General features: G+C 42.6%; 2 protein-coding genes across 7 annotated transcripts in view; one reads left to right on the forward strand and one right to left on the reverse strand.

Moving 5' to 3' along the window:
- GSTZ1 (glutathione S-transferase zeta 1) overlaps positions 1-7,708 on the reverse strand; it is a 13,358-nt gene extending 5,650 nt beyond the window's left edge. For 3 of the 5 annotated variants that reach the window (XM_027637588.1, XM_027637586.1, XM_027637590.1), the window contains exons 1-2: positions 7,603-7,708; positions 4,492-4,543 (exon numbers count right to left, since the gene is read on the reverse strand). In XM_027637588.1, the coding sequence (XP_027493389.1) occupies positions 4,492-4,543; positions 7,603-7,623 (73 nt within the window). In that variant the 5' untranslated portion in view covers positions 7,624-7,708. Of the gene's footprint in view, positions 1-4,491; positions 4,544-5,110; positions 5,246-7,602 lie in introns of those variants that run through there. The other 2 variants (XM_027637587.1, XM_027637589.1) reach the window with 2 other exon arrangements.
- Positions 7,647-17,004, forward strand: part of POMT2 (protein O-mannosyltransferase 2) — a 31,747-nt gene continuing 22,389 nt past the window's right edge. The window contains exons 1-6 of one of the 2 annotated variants that reach the window (XM_027637584.1): positions 7,647-7,941; positions 8,555-8,639; positions 9,590-9,694; positions 10,752-10,860; positions 11,722-11,830; positions 15,225-15,384. In XM_027637584.1, the coding sequence (XP_027493385.1) occupies positions 7,733-7,941; positions 8,555-8,639; positions 9,590-9,694; positions 10,752-10,860; positions 11,722-11,830; positions 15,225-15,384 (777 nt within the window). In that variant the 5' untranslated portion in view covers positions 7,647-7,732. The remainder of the gene's footprint in view (positions 7,942-8,554; positions 8,640-9,589; positions 9,695-10,751; positions 10,861-11,721; positions 11,831-15,224; positions 15,385-17,004) is intronic. The other variant, XM_027637585.1, reaches the window with a different exon arrangement.

Below are 17,004 nucleotides of genomic sequence, written 5' to 3' on the forward strand. Positions count from 1 at the left end.
GATAATATAATACACTATAAACAAGACACAAAATTCACAATTTCCCAATCCCAACATATCTTCCTTTTTTGTTTTTTAATAAAGATAGAACTGATAATATAAATTATTTGTAATTTAGAGGGATTTCGGCAATAAAGAGCTTCAAGCTAAACATGGGATAAAATGTTAATTTGTAATAAGGAAGGAGATAAAAGAATTTTTGTTGAACTTTTAAGAGAGAATAAGTAACTTTGAAATAGATGATATTAATCAAATAATATGTTAAGCCCTATATAAAAATTATAAAAAGAGAAACTTTTAAAATAAAGTTTACCTGAGCTTTTTGGGTAGCTCAACCCAAAGGCAATAACGTTTGCCTTTGCCCCGAGGACCAGTGTCTCCCGCTCTACCAGCTAAGCTAGTCCTAGCCAGGTCATGATACCGTTCACTTGCTTGTCCACTCCAGCTTAAGGTTGTATGGTGGGTAATGCGCTGTTGGAGGACTTTTCAGTACCTTGCCTAGCCCTTACCTCGCCTCCCTCTCGACTTGGGCTAGGGAACTGTTACAGGGGGTTCAAGCCCCAAGCGTTCCCCTCGAGCTCTCTGGCCAAAGAATACTTGCCCTTGAACTTCTCATTATACTAACAACAGAAGTTCAACACAGTGCAAAACTAAGTTTGTGGAGATTTCCAACTTAACGATAAAGGACAAAAATGTAAATTTGTTAACTTTTTAACCTTAGCCCGAGCTTATAAATGGATAAGAAAGAACTTTATCATTTTGAGGTTTTTCAAGTTTCCACACATTCATTCTCTCACACAAAACATTCACGGAGGCCTCCTTCATTCACACAAACACACTCTTGCATTCACCTCAAGACGTTGATTATTTGTGGAGTTTAACCAACTATAAACATTTGTATAAACTGAAAAATAAACCATATTTTTAAACCATATAATTAGTTTCAGTGTATAAGTTCAAGTATGTAAGTAATTATTCCTGTAAGTTGACATTTTTTCTATACTTCAAAGTAAATATATACTTATAATAAAAAAGTAATTAATATATGAAACCAAAAATCATCAGGAATGAAAAAACATTTTTTGTTATAAAACTATTACTCAGGTGGCATTTATCTTTATTACCTCTATTCCCCCTTTTTTCTTTTTACTGACAAGGTATACATTATCAACTACTACATTAATGTTAAACCTTGTAAAAGTCAGATTAAATGCCACTTTCAGTTCCGTGGACTACGTTTTCCGTCAGACTTCTTACAAGGGATTTTGATGTGCATGACCTGTTTCTTTTGTGTTTCTTACTTCTTGTATTTTTTGTATGTTGTTTGTTTCAATTGCTGTAGAAACTTGAATAATAAACTTAATAAAGGTGTTAACAGTAACATTTCAGTATAAATCAGGTAATCAATTATCAAAATATTAAAACAATATATAAAATTATATAAGAAATATGCATTAAAATGCATGAGAACACAGTCATTCTTAAGGTTAAATGGTTGTTTTCAGTTACGTAACTTGTTCTAGTTGTTGCAGAAATTTGTAGGCAGTCCTTATTTTCTTCAGTTGTTATTTTCTTCGTTGTGATATTGTTCTTTTTTCTTTAATAATAAAACTCAATAAATATATTAATAATAAAGTAAATCATTATTAAACATAAAAATAACACATGAAGGTAAATAAGAAATACTTATTAAAATATATGAGAACATATTCAATTTCAAAATCAAACTAAAAAAGCAGCTGCTACACTCAGACTTCATTCATAAATGTTTTTGTTTGATTCGTTTGTAGAGATTTCCGTAATCATCATGATATGACATTTCTTCTACATATAACAGTCCTTGATTGTCGGGGACTGTGCTTGTAATTATAACAATTTGTTCAGTCTTTTGGTTTTTGGGTCTTTGAGATCTTGCGTAAGGGGAACGCTGTGGATTTTTAAAGCTTTTAGAGGGAGAAGTAGCATTTGCCTTCGGAGGAGTTCTTTTGCATGTTCTTCCCTTTTGACAGGCAACTGGTTTGGCAATGTCTTTGGTGGTGTCATCTACAATGGCTTTGAGGATAACAGTGCCATTCTTATAAGAATAAACTTGGACAACTTCAGGCATGTGTGTCACCAGCTCTAGGGTGGACTGGAAGCCTAGTTCTTCGAGGGGCAGTGGTTTGTGGATCATGGTTATGTACTGCTCTTCCAACTCTGCTGGCGTTAAGCCCTCCTTGGCAGTTATCAGTATGGCTCTCACCTCCTTCTTCAATACTTCTATGAGTTGTGCTTGCTTCACTGTGTCTATGGATGTTATTGTTTCCTTTGGTTGGAGGTTTGAGTCTTGTATGCCCTGTGTGTTGTATGTTGTTGTTACTATACCTTGATTCTTTTCTTTTGTATCAGATTCATTTTTTCCCAGTGCATATGTTTTAAACTCTGACTTGAAGATGGTTGCTATTTCCTGATTATAAAATTCACTACTTTCTACTAGTGAACATACATTAGAAATATAAAACATTTTATCTTCTAACACATTGGTAGATGTATTTTCTGATTCTATAATAGTTTGTTTATCTTCACGATGTTTTACACTTTTTTTGAAGAACTGATAAGAAGAATTGATGATGGCTAGGTTGGATTCTGCATGCTGCTTATTGGTTTTTATCATAGGGGTTAAAGTAGTAATATGATTTTCATGGACGCTGCTATCTTGGTGGGTGTTTATTTTTAGCAGGCCGGAAGTGCCATGGGTGTTGCCACCTTGACTGATGTTTATGTCAGTCACCCCAGAAGATGATGTCACCGGAGGGTTGCCGAAAATGGGCGTCGTTAGGGTGTTACTAGGGACAGGCGTTGCCATGGTGTTAGGTGATGTTTGTGTAGTTAAAATGCCATCTTGGGAGTTAGCAGGGGCGCCATTTTGTGAAGGGTTACATGCAGTAGTGATCTTAATGCTATTTTGAGAACTAGTGTCAAGCTCGCCATCTTGCGTGTCTGTAAAAAGCCCGCCTTTTCGTGAGGGGCTAAAGATGACTCCATTTTGATTTTTACTTTGTGAGTCATCTGGGAAAGCATTACATGGACTTGGATTTTTATTTTCCATTATTTCAAATTGTGATTCTTGTTTTTCTTCCTGGTTTTTGAGTTGTAATATATTAAGGATTAATGTCTATATTATCAGAGATTTTGAAGCTTTCTGATCTCCATTATTACTTGCCATCCACAAAATTTTGCCAATTTTGTCCCACTCTTGACAGTTTAATGTTTCTGGGACTGGGTCTATATTTTTATTAATCCATTTCGTCAGCGCTTTTAAGGATTTTTTGATTTGAGAATGTCCATGAGTCTTGATTAAATTTTTAGATAATAATATAACTCCGATTCATCTTTAGAAAGCTGGGATTCCATTTTGATATTAATTTTCTAGGATGAATAAAAGGGGGTACTTAAGGTAAACGATAATTTCGTTGTTGATCACCTCTCCGAGTTAGGTGTTCTGATCTGATTTGCTATTCAGCTGTGGCGAGTGTTGGAGTTCACAGTCTTGTTGCAGTTTTTCTTCAAGGGGAGCAGGCGAGTTCTCTGAATTTCAGAGACCTTCTAGTTGTGCCCTGTGCTTGAGCGCCATTTGTGGAAGGCACAAAGGAGAAAGCCAGATCCACAACTTCGTGGGTGAAAAGGTTAGAAGGCTTTATTGAAGAGGAACTGAACTGAACAGGCAAGGATTGTAAGCAAAAAAGCTCCAACATAAAATGGCCTCCGCCTTATATATGGTAGGGTAGGGAAGGTTCTGGAACAAAAGGTGGAGTTAAGGTGGGGCGTGTAAATTATGACTATAAAGGAAAACATAACCATACATGGTAATGCACCAAAAATCAACCAATAAGAACACAGGTTTTACATACATCACAAATAAGGCATAATACATGAAAAGATAATATAATACACTATAAACAAGACACAAAATTCACAATTTCCCACTCCCAACATGTTACCATCTCCATTTTAAAAAAAGACCACATCCCTCAAGGAGGGTGGTCTGAGTCCACTGAGAAGACAGTGCTCTTGCAAGTGATAGATCAAAGCACAAAAAGTCAGTCCTGGCAAAACCACTGCATTTTTCAAAACAAGTTTTGCCACTCTTTGCAGCACAGCCCTTCCTGACTTGTCTTACAGAGGGCAAGGGACCATGTGCTCACCTGCAAAACCTTGCTGTCTCAGTACAAATAGGGGCTGTTCCCAGCCATGCTTAGCTCTCAAGACCTGGGCATACCAGAGTCTCAGGCAATATCATGAAGGCCTCTTATCTGTTCCCCTCCATCCCACTTGCTCTAGGTAAGCTGTGGTATTCCTTTCCCTCCCCCTGGGAAAATGCCTCACTGTTCCAGTTCATGTTTGCTGACCTTTCTCTTAATAAGTGATTGATTAATCGAGTTGGTGAAGGGGAGGATACTGCGATACCACTGAGAGGAAAAAAAAAAAAGAGATCTCAACACTGGATCTTACCAATTCGCACTCTCCAAGAGCAGGAACTTCGGAAATAGCTATAAAGTATCGGCTGAGAAGAGAAGGACAGATAAAATGGTTACATGTTGGGAACACCAGAGTATTGTAAAGTGAAGAATGCATGAGCAGAAGGTATTTCAGGAACTGTAAGACAGGGAAGAGCAATGTTTGGGGAAGAGAGGACTCCTTTCTGAAAAAGGTTGTTCCTGATTTGAGCATCACTGTCTTTCATGATAAATACATGAAATAGACATGATAAAGACATGATAAAGACTCTAATAATTTAGTTGCACCTGATGTTTCCAGCAATGCACAAGTGACCTTAAAATTATTCCCTTTGAAGTTTCCCTCTTTGATGTCCCTATCTGATGTTGGTAACTTCTATACCATCTTAGATTTCTGAAACCAATTCCACTGATTGTGCCAACCACCTGCACTGGATATTTGCATGGCATGAAACAGCTTTTTCAGCCTCACGGGGAAGGGCACGGCCTCTTTCCAAACAAGAAGAGCTTCTGCTGTTTGAGATGAAGGCCATGAGGACAGACAATTCATCTCTACCTGAACTATAGCACCAAGGCACCTTTCCCGGACGCTTCCACCCTGTTCAAGCTCTCACCTTTTCAGATGCCATGGTCAGTGTGTGCAGTCTACTCCAGGAAATAAAAAAAAATCCCTTTGTTTTCCCTTTTAACTCAACTGGGATGGGGGAAGGCTTTTCTCCTAAAATCAATGAGAAAAGGACTATGCCCCCACGTCTGTGCCAAGGACAGAAAAAACAGCCAGTCAGATTTCATCCTGAGTCACTGCACTCACCTCCTCCCAGCCCCAATACCAGAAATATTAACCAGATTTAAGCTTGGAAGCACATTTAGGAACTATCTTTATTTCCCTAGCATTTCATCCAGACATAAATAAGATATCTAGAGAGCCTCTCAGGCTGTCAGCAGCTGCCAATGCAGAAATATGTCCCTGGGGAACAAAACAAGGAAAGAAAACCCACATGCAGAATTTCCATTTCATTAGGGAATGACTGCAAGCTCTGGGAACGACTGCAAGCTCCGGGAACAGGGGCTGCCTTTGTGGGGAGGTCCCTTAGAATGCTCCTGGAGCCCTCCTGCTTGCTGTCAGTGCCAGACAGTGCAGAGGGTTTTCTACATTGCAGGACTAGGAGAAGCTGCTATTCTGCTCCCAGACCAGCTCTGTGTGAAATACAAAGATTGCTTTTTTGTGTAATGGTCTTTTCTTTCCACACAGGAAACTGGTACTCATGTATGTCTCTAAATAAACCTGTAATCATGTCTCTGCTTCCTTCCATAGATCCCATGGCATGCCAGGGATCTCTCTGCATCTCTGCTCTCCCAGAATGCATAGAAATTATTCCAGAGACTGGTAGTAAAGCAGAAGAAAGCAGGGATTTGACCAATGACAGTCTGTCAACAGAAAACCAGAGAGACACTGAAGATCCAGTCCTCTTTGTAACCCTGATGCTTCTCTTACAGTTTAGATTGGTTCAAATAAGTTTAAATGAGGTATGCCTTTGATTAAATTACTCTAGCCAAATTTACTGGAAAATGGTTTATAAGTGAGGAGGGAAATGATGGCAGTATTGGCAACATTTTACTGGACAGAGTATTTCCTGATTTTCTTAAATTCTCTGCTTCTGGGATCAGGGTATTAGAAATCTCAGCTATGCTTTTTTTTTTCCCCCCAAATGTCTAGCCTGCCGGGTTGCAGGGAAAGAAACAGAAACTGTGGCTTCAGAAGAGAAACATACAGCATTCATGACATAGTATTTTTAGTTGTTTTTCCTGAGGACCTTGGAAATGATTTTTTGGCTCAGAAATTTATGTCCTTCACCACATCTATTTTGGACTCTGGCCTCTCAGCTGGTAGAGACATTTCTTCTGATCCTCTCTACAGTTCTTTTTTGGTTTTGCAGCCTGTGCTATCATTTGGAATAAAGTGTACTAGCCTAATTGCCTTGCTTTATAATTTCAAGGACCTTGGAGGATTTCACCAAAAGGAACATGGAAAACAACCTGTCATTCAGCTAATAACTGTGTGTCCAGAGGCTGGGGTCTGGACTGGTCTCTTGAGTTCATGCTGCTTTGCTCCCAACAGCAGGGCAGATCACAGGCAAAAATAATCATCTAAGTAAAGATTAGAGACAGTAGGAGTGTTTTGTCCTCAGTGGACAGGTCCCACAGTGACACTGTATCTTTCTCAGAGGAAAAGCTGAGCACAGGCCAGGGAAGTATCAAAAAAGAAGTGCCTGCATTTAAAACCCCATGGGGTACAAGCCCCATAAGCTGCACATTAGACTGGCTGGAACTGGGATGGTAGAAGGAGAACAGCATTTGCTTGATGTTTACTGAAATTTCTGTTTTGGTTCTGTTTTCATTTCCAGCATCAGTGAGGAAAGTTTGGGCTTAAATACCCGTTGAGAGTTAAAGTTTGGGAAATGCATTTCACTGTTGTGGAAGTTGGAAGAAACATCCCAAACTGTTCTCAGGTTTCCATGCCTGTCTACTTCAGTATGGTCTGCTCTGGATACCACCTCTTTCTAGGCTATATTCGGGGTGCATTTGGGAAGGCAAAGTCTTTCACCTCTTTCCTGAGACCCATAACAACAAGCAGGCTGCACACATACACTGCTCCTTGGGGGCTGGTGTAGGGGAAACCTCGGTGTCTGAAAGGCACCGCTTGTATTCTGCTGGGTTCAAATGTAAAGGTACAAGCAGAAACAACAGCTTTGCTCCTAAACTCTCAGTATCTCTGCGCAGACCTTGGTGTTAACAGCGCACGTGGATAAACTACGATAAGTAAACACCAATACTGCTTTGAGAAGCATTAGTTTTATTCAGCATAGGGGCAAATTCCTTGCTCTCCACTGAGACAGAGACACCGGGGCAGCAGTCCTCCCGGGAATCGCCATGGCGGCCTTTCCGGGGAGCCAGGGCACCAGAAGCCGATTGCGGCCGCGATCCCTGCCAGCGAACCGAGCCCCAAGCCCCGCTCCCTCCAGCTCTGGCGCCGCCATCGCCCCCGCTCCCCTCCCGCCCGGCGGGGACGCTCCGCTCCGCAGGGAAAGCGCGGAGACAGCTGTACCTTGGCGGCGACGGCGCTCATTCCCGTCCCGGCCTCAGCTCAGAGCTCGGCGGCAGCCTGGGACTGCATTCCCGGGACTACATTCCCCGGCGTGCCCCGCGGATGCCCCGCCCTGCAGTCCGTGCCCAGGATGCGCCGCTCCCGGCGCGGTGCCGCGCGCGGCGGATCCCTGTGGATGCCGCCGCGCCAGAGGGAGCCCCGCCGGGGGCCGGGGGGGCCGGGGGTGCCGGGCCGCCCCGCCGCTCCGCCGGCTGCCGCCCGCCCGGCCGCGCTGGCCCTCGTCACCCTCCTCAGCTTCGCCTCCCGCTTCCACCGCCTGCCGGAGCCGCCACACGTCTGGTACGGGCCGGGCGGGGCGTGCGCCCCTCCGTTCGGGCAGTGCCCGAGCCCCGGGGTGCGGGGGTGCGTGTCCGTGTCCGCCTCCTCCCGGGAGCAGCCGGCGGATTGCGGGCGGGTTGCGCCCTGACGCCCAGTCTGCGCCCCGGCCTTGCCCGGCTTGGGAGGGCCCCGTGTTTATCCCAGACAGGTGGAGGGACGGGACCCTGGCAGGGAGGGCCCCAGGGAAGCGCTGCTCTCTCTGGCCAGCCCGCTCCTCGCCGCCGCTCTCGGGACGTGCTGCAGAGGGTCCTGGAGAGGCGGGTTTGTGGGGCTGTGGGCGTCAGGCTGACTTCTTAACATCTCTGAGGTCAGCCTGGAATCAGAAGGGCAGACTAGAGATTTTGGAGTGCTTATATCAAACTTTAAAAAAGGGCCCATCCTAGAATGACTGAAGTATTTCCCAGTAAATGTAATGCATCATCTATATTGAATGTGTGGCAGTAACCCTCTGTGTGATGAAAAGATGAAAAGACTTTCCTGGATTTTTTTTTTACTGTCTTCAGCATTATAGAATATTGGTTATTGTTAAGTTTTGTTTTGTTTGTGTTTTGTTTTTTGTTGTCTTTTTTTCCAGTTGGGATGAAACTCATTTTGGGAAGATGGGAAGTTACTACATTAATCGGACTTTCTTCTTTGATGTCCACCCTCCTTTGGGAAAGGTAAACTGGTTTTCTGTTACATATTTTAAAAGCCACAGGAGTGGGCCAATAAAAGTCTATTCTTGCCTTCTGGACAAAGGTTGTGATAAACTCCATTATCTTTCCTGTTGTTGGGCATCATGATAATTTGCATTCTCTATCCACAACCTCAACTTGCAAATTTTTGTCTTTACAAAAATACTTCAAATAAGGGAAAACTACAGTATTGCATGTTGGGTATTTGAAAGGCTTGAAATTAAAAAAATCAGTGTGGTACTTATGGATTGGAGGGGTTATGTCATAGCAGCCTACATTTGAAAGGAAACAAACAACTTGTGATAACCTGTGTGCGAGTGAGATGCCTACCACAAAGGACCCTGAGAGCACTGATTTTCTATTCTGACTTGTTTTAGCAACAGTGTGTAGTGCTGATGAAGATGCACTCCTACTGCCTCGACAAGGTTATCTTCCTTTCAGACTGAGTCTTCTGAACCTTAAGGGATAGGTAGCTATGGGAGATTCTAGAGAGACAGAATTAGAATCATAGAATCATAGAATAGATTGGGTTGGAAAAGACCTCCAAGATCATCAAGTCCAACCCCTGATCCAACTCCAATTACTATATCATGGCACTAAGGGCCACGTCCAATCTCTTTTTAAAAACCTCCAGGGATGGTGAATCCACCACCTCTCTGGGTAGTAGTTGTCCCTGCTCAATCCCACACCTGCTGTTTCTCTTTAGCTTGCAGTCATAGTCCATAGCCAAAATTGTCCTGATTTTGCCTTTAGACAAAGAGCAATGTGTTTGCATATGTTATCTATACATAAACTCTTGTTTGGATGATATGTCTAAGTAGTTGTCCTCTGGATCAGTCTTGGCTTCTATAAAAATTTTACCTGGTGCTGGCTTCGGTGCTTTTTCCTCCAGTGCAAATTCCCTGACCAGTTTTTTTTTTACCTTTCCTCTTCAGATGCTGATTGGGCTTGCTGGCTACCTTAGTGGATATGATGGTACGTTTCCTTTCCAAAAGCCAGGAGACCGATATGAGCAGCACAACTACATGGGAATGAGAGGGGTAAGGTTCTGCAGCCTAGTATTGAGCTGATTAGCTTTCCTGTGCTTTTCAATACAGAGGTTTATGTCATAAGAACAGCTCTCCTGGATCGGGTCAAGGTCTCTTTAGCCTGGAGTCCTGTCTTTAAGCTCCTTAGAAAAGTGTCAGTGGTTCTTTTGTGAATAAGTCTTAATACCTGGCTGTGAGAGTTCAGGTAAGAAATTAAGGTGATTATTGAGGCCAACTCTTGCTGCTAGTTAGTGAGACTACACTCCTGTGTGGGAGAGATATCTTGCCTGTTCTGCCAAGCAAATGTTGCTGAACTTGGGGTTCTGTCACTTCATTGTGCCTGGCTGCTCTGCTGGGGAGCCAAGGATGTCAAAAAGCCAGGATCATCCACTGTCATCTGCAGTTTGGCACCACCAGGGAGCTGAGTAAACCGATGGAACCTGTGGCAGGGGGGCAGAATTTAGACTTGTACTCATCTGAAACCCTGGCTGTACTGCTATTTAGGAAGACCAAGAGCCATATAACTGACAGCAGATAAGACAAGCCAAAAGAAGAAACAGCGTCCAATTGTTAGTACCTAGAAAGAAGAGTAAATCTTGGTTTCGTTTCCAGCAATTTGTGCTGCTTGCTTTTCTTTTGATTTCTGTTCATTCTCCTTCAACTATCCTTGGTCTCATTTGTGTAAGGGAGGTGAATCTGGTCTGGTAAAGACATAAAGTGCAGGTGTATTTTGTTCTTAGATTTCATATTCTAGTATCTTGTTAAAATAAGTGGAGTATGGTTGATGTGTAGTACATCTACTTGACCAATCTTTTTATGAATATCTAATGTAGTCTAGCAAGAGGGTGACTGACTGTTGTTCCTGACACCTCTACAAGCAGAGTAAGTGTCTGTCCTCTGAACAGTGTCTTTGTTCAGTTGGCTTTTGTCCAATGTTCTTAGTGACTCAGTTCAGCGACTCTGACACCTCCTGTTGTTGGTAGGTGTGGAAGATGAAGAAAAGGAAGGGGTGTGAGCACTTGTTCATCTTATGGAGGGTTATAACTTCTCCCATGATCTTTTCTTGCAGTTTTGTGCATTCCTTGGCTCCTGCCTGGTTCCCTTTGCCTACCTCACAGTGTTGGAACTGTCAAAGTCACTGCCAGCAGCCTTACTCACAGCTTTCATCCTTATTTTTGGTAGGTGTTTCTGCTACAGGAAAATTGAGTAACCTGACTGTTCAGATAACTTAATTTCTGGATTATCATGTGTTACTTAACCAGTGGATATTTGGGTTAATGAGAGACCTTCTCAAAGGCAAAGTAATTTCACTTTGCATATATGAGGCTTTTTAATTGGTGATCCTCTTGAGAATATTACAGTCTTGTTTAGTTCATAGCTACTTCTGTTATTTGCATAACCACAGCATTAGACTACATTTCAGCTCAATTTTAAGAATTTTTGTAAGATGTATGGTCAGGAATGATTTTGCGCACTAGTGATGTCTCCCATATGAATTATATGAATTATAGAGATATTTAACCGCCTCTGCATTACTACAGAAGAGTTCACAGTAAGAAATGGATAAAGTTCCTTGTTGAATTGAGCCAAATGGAGAAATTAACACTGCAAACAGAGTTACCCAAATTGGGGTTTTGTGGGGGCACACAGATATTAAGGCATGGAGACTTAAAATACCCAAGTAATACTCATTTCTTATAGGTACAATTAGAAAGATGACTTCTCCTGTAGCATGCTCTGGCACAATGCTGGTGCCCTCGGTAGATCGTTGCTGTCTGTAATGCTCTCCATTTGAATATGTTATCAGCACTTTCCAAATGGTGTTTCACAGATACTGTTGTACTGCCTGTTTTTTGGTTCTGTTGGGTTTTTTTCTATTTTTTTCCCAAGTAGAAGTTGAAATTTTCTTATCTCCTTCTGTTTCTAGAATTTCTCTCCTTCTCCTTGTCTTGACTACACTCAGGAAACTGACTTCCCACAATCTTAGATTCGCTTTGGAACTGCAAGCCTTTTTGACATTGTTGTGTGTCTCTCTGCAGATACAGGCTGTATTACTTTGTCCCAATATATTCTGCTGGATCCCATTCTGATGTTCTTCCTCATGGGAGCTGTTCTGAGTATGGTAAAATGTAACAACTGTGCAGATAGGTAAGATAAAGATGATAATTTTGTAAAAATATAGGTATTCAACTTTCACACAGATAAAGTACTAGAACATGTCCGCCATTGGTAGTCTGGGTGAATGGCTGAAATCGGATTATTTCAGGAAATTTGGAGGTGAAAATGGCTGTTGGTAGAGAAGAGAAATTTTTAGTATAAGTTTTTTTTGTAACTAGGGAGAAAGTATTGTGACTGGGGTACACCAAGAGGGAGGCTTAACCAGATTATTTTAGCATGAAGGGAAATTCTTTATTGGACATGGGCAGGAATATAGTTATCAAAGATGAGGAAAAGGCTGAGGTATTTAACACCTTCTTTACCTCGGTTTTCAACAGTAAGACAGGTTGTCCTGAGGACAGCTGGCTTCTGGAGCTTGTAGAAAGAGATAAGAATCTGAATAACCCCCCTGTAATCCAGGAGGAAACAGTTAGTGACTTGCTGAGCCGCTTGGACCCCCACAAGTGTATGGGACCAAATGGGATCCACCCAAGGGTGATGAGGGAGCTGGCAGAAGAGCTCGCCAAGCCACTCTCCATCATCTACCAACAGTCCTGGCTCACTGGGGAGGTCCCAGATGATTGGAAGTTGGCAAATGTCACGCCAATCCACAAAAAGGGACGGAAGGAGGAGTCGGGAAACTACAGGCCCATCAGCCTGACCTCAGTGCCTGGCAAGGTTATGGAGCAGATCATCCTAAGTGTAATCACAGGATGGACAAGGGATCAGACCCAGCCAGCATGGGTTTAGGAAGGGCAGGTCCTGTCTGACCAACCTGATCTCCTTTTATGATCAGGTGACCCGCCTGGTAGAGGAGGGGAAGGCTGTGGATGTGTCTACCTGGACTTCAGCAAAGCCTTTGACACCATCTCCCACAGCACACTCCTGGAAAAGCTGGCAGCCCATGGCTTGGACAGGGGCACTCTGTGCTGGGTTAGGAACTGGCTGGAGGGGTGGACCCAGAGAGTGGTGGGGAACGGGGCTGCATCCAGTTGGTGGCTGGTCACTAGTGGTGTCCCCCAGGGATCAGTGTTGGGCCCAGTCCTGTTTAATATCTTTATTGATGATTTAGATGAGGGGATTGAGTCCATCATTAGCAAATTTGCAGATAACACTAAGTTGGGGGCGAGTGTCAATCAGCTGGAAGGCAGGAGGGCTCCGCAGAGGGACCTGGACAGGCTGGAGAGTTGGGCTGGTTCCAACGGGATGAGGTTCAACAAGGCCAGTGCCAGGTCCTCCACTTTGGCCACAACAACCCCAGGCAGCACTACAGGCTGGGGACAGAGTGTCTGGAGAGCAGCCAGGCAGAGAGGGACCTGGGAGTTTGGATTGACGGGAAGCTGAACATGAGCCAGCAGTGTGCCCAGGCAACCAAGAAGGCCAATGGCATCCTGGCCTGGATCAGGAACAGCGTGGCCAACAGGTCCAGGGAAGTGATTCTTCTCCTGTACTCAGCGCTGGTGAGGCCACACCTGGAGTACTGTGTCCAGTTCTGGGCCCCTCAGTTCAGGAAGGATATTGAGGTGCTGGAGCAGGTCCAGAGAAGAGCAACAAGGCTGGTGAAGGGACTGGAGCAGAAGTCCTATGAGGAGAGGCTGAGGGAGCTGGGGTTGTTCAGCCTGGAGAGGCTCGAGGGAGACTTCATCACTCTCTACAGCTACCTGTGAGGAGGTTGTAGCCAGGTGGGGGTTGGTCTCTTCTCCTAGGCAGCTATCAGCAAGACAAGAGGTCTTAAGCTGTGCCAGGGGAGGTTTAGGTTAGATATTAGGAAGAAATTCTTTACAGAGAGGGTAATTAGGCATTGGAATGGGCTGCCCAGGGAAGTGGTGGATTCTCTGTCCCTGGAGGTTTTTAAGATGAGACTGGATGTGGCACTCAGTGCCATGGTCTAGTAACCATGGTGGTAGTGGATCAAGGGTTGGACTTGATGATCTCAGAGGTGCCTTCCAACCTGGCTGATTCTATGATTTTGTGATTTCAACAAAAATAGTTTATGTAGTTTTTGGAACTGCAAATCTTAAACATGAAGGTTAAACGTTTTAAAACTTACAGGAAAGAAAGCTAATAAAAGATGCTGTAGGTCAGAGAAAGATGGTTGTAACTTATTCAAGGTTTTGGTCCTTAATGGAAAAAATATTGTTATTTTGAACCAATTACTTTGATTCCAGGCTAGAGAAACACAGTTTATCTGTGACTGTAATCCTATAAACACTTATAAAAATCCTGCTGTCTGAGGTAAATAGTATAATTTGTTTAGTTTAGAGAAATTGTTACAAAAACTTAGAGGGAAATAGAGCCAGGATGTTTCTGAATAAAGTAGTCAAGTTGCTGAGGATATTTACCATAGACCCATCCAGAGGGGATTGGTGATTTCTAGGTATTAGTATATACCAAAAGGCTTCTTCATGGCTGGGCTGCACAGAGTAGTTTCCCCACAATGCATCCAGAATTCAAAGAAACAAAACCTCAGAATACTGTGTTATATGTGAGCAATTTTTATTTCATGAAGCGTTCCAAGAACTGATCATATCAATCTTAGTGTGACTACAGTACACATGGCTAAAATGCAGCCCCTAGCATCGTGTAGGCCAAGGCCATCCTCATCTACAACACATACCCCAGGGAGTGCAAACACTAAGTTACAGGGCAGCCCTTGATCAGCTCTGTGGGCTTTGACCTGAACTTATTTTTCATATGTTACAGCTAATCCTCTTGTCAAAGTAGTTGATATCATGCAAATTAAACACCAACTCTGGCTATTGTTTTGCTTAGGTCACGGGGATTCAAAATGCAAACATCAAGGCATTAGGAGCTAGTAGGAAAAAAGGTTTTAAATTCTGCTGTCATCCCTTCTCATCTCTTCGCAGTGGTTTAATTTTATTTCAGTTTCTAATTTGTTTGCTTTTTGCTGCAGCTTTTGTTTGTGCTTCAGATAGATGTTTTCTACTATGGCCTTCCTGCTTTAGTAATGGTGCACTTTTTCTCCTGTTCTCCCCTGTGTCCCTAGCTTTTTGTCAGAAGTAAGTTTATGGAGCAAAAGTCTTGTTTCTTTTTTCATAAATTCCGTGTGGTCAGACTTTCTTCACACTAGCATTTTAGCTTATACCTGGTGTCTATGTTTCCATCCTCAAAGGGGAGATCTAGGAATGTCCCGGCTTAAGTGTTGGACCCTTCTGAAACCTGTATAAAGGTTTCACAAGCCTGTATCTGAAGACAGTATCCTTGCATGATTCTAAAATTAATGAAAAACTGGTTTTTCTATTCCTCCTGAAAAGATGGAGTGTAATTTTGCAGGATAATTTATTTGCTGTTTGTTTTCATAATCGCAGATGCCCGTTCCTGTAGCCGTCATTTTGTTTACTGACTTTCTGCACTGGTCCTGCAGGCCATTTTCTGCCTCCTGGTGGTTCTGGCTGAGTCTGACTGGTGTGAACCTTGCTGGAGCTATGGGGGTAAAGTTTGTTGGCCTTTTTGTAGTCCTCTTGGTAGGCCTGAACACAATCTATGACCTATGGGACTTGCTGGGGAACCTTAGTCTGTCACTGGTGAGTTTCAAAGGCTTTTCTTTACTTTAAGTGTTTCTTTGTTTTGTTTGCTTTGTAATTCTCCCAGTCTTTGACAACCCTGTAACTACTCAGACAGTGATACTCTGTTCAGCAAAAAGGGGCTTCTGATGTGGATGATGATAAAGATTAAGGTTATAATGAAAAAACTATCGACAGACTTCTGAAAAAAAAACCCCAAACAAACTTACATTAGCAGGATGTAGTGTCATAAGAGCACAGCAAAAAGAATGTTCCTTTTTCCTTAGAGAAACTGTTACCTTTCCAGTTGGATGATTTTTCAGTCTAAGCTAAAAATGCTCATTGGGAATGGCTTTAAAATGGCCCAAAGCAAGATGTTGTCCAACACTGTTACATGAGCTTCTGAGGAGTATGTGCTACCTGGCAGACAGGCATGTCTTGCAGCACTTGGTTTGCATAAGCAGCGTGAGCTCAGGCTCTGCTTTGTGAGAGTTAAGGGGGCATAGGCTGCAGAGCAGGAGCATGTTATCCCATCAGGAGTCATAGAAATGCTCTGCAACTTACAATATCCATAGCCAGTCCAGAGGGTGAAGGCAGCCATACCCTCCTTGATTTCACACACATTTAGTTCCTAGAAGCTTTAAAAATTTGCTAGTGAGTTTGAGCGCCCTGTCCTAATATATTGTATTTTACATTTGCGGACTGTGAAATCTACTTTTTTTGAGAAATACCTTGATGTACCATTTGCTGTCTTGCAACCAGCAGGAAAACAAATTCCTCAGTCACGTCTTTTAAAAGGTGTTCAGTTCTCCTCTTGTCTCAACCTCTTCTGAAACTTGAAAATTCTACTTTTTTCACTTACTGTTTTTGTCTTGTTTGTCTCATACAGTGAGGGTTTTGAGGGACTTTTTCTATTCCCACTGTGTGATTTGTTTTTCTTTGATTAATGTGAATCAATATGGGCTGCAAAGATGCAATGTTCCAACTCTAGAGAAGCACTTCTTGAGCAAAGTCACTTAATTGCATTTGAAACAGAACAAATCCATCATGTTTATGCTTTCTGCCAGCAGACGGCTGCACAGTGATTTCATTTGTGTTGCTGGAAGCAAAGGCAGCAAACCCCTGAGTGTTACAATATATAAAGAAATTTACTCCAAAAGGTAGATGCTTTCTGAATAGCTATTTGTCAGCCTTGGTGCTTGATGAGAGAGGAAAAAATAAGTGAGGATTAAACTCCTGAAAGGCTGAATAAGTCTCTGCATTTGTTAGGAAACTACTCATGATTATTTACAAGCAATATTTTTGGGACTAATTTGATTTCTAGAATTCTCAGCTTATCTTGGTCTATTCTTCTGGTTTGCTCAATGCTGTCTTTCACATGCATTTTCTTTTTGACTTTGCATTGAAGTCTATAGTTAAAGAAAACTACAGACTTCGGTGCAAAGTCAAAAAAGAAAAATGCGATGTCAGAAAATTTTCATGAAGATTGAAGCATATTGAGGCTGTTTTAAGCAGGCAATTGCAGATTAGTTCATGAGCCTCTCCACTACATAAACATGGCTATGTACCATCAGTCAGCATTTTTGGAAGCGTCCAGTGATTATTAAGTGTTCTGCTGGAGTACATGAGCTTAACAACTCT

Source organism: Corapipo altera, unplaced genomic scaffold, assembly GCF_003945725.1.
Source record: "Corapipo altera isolate COAL_440 unplaced genomic scaffold, ASM394572v1 23, whole genome shotgun sequence".
NCBI lineage: Eukaryota > Metazoa > Chordata > Aves > Passeriformes > Pipridae > Corapipo > Corapipo altera.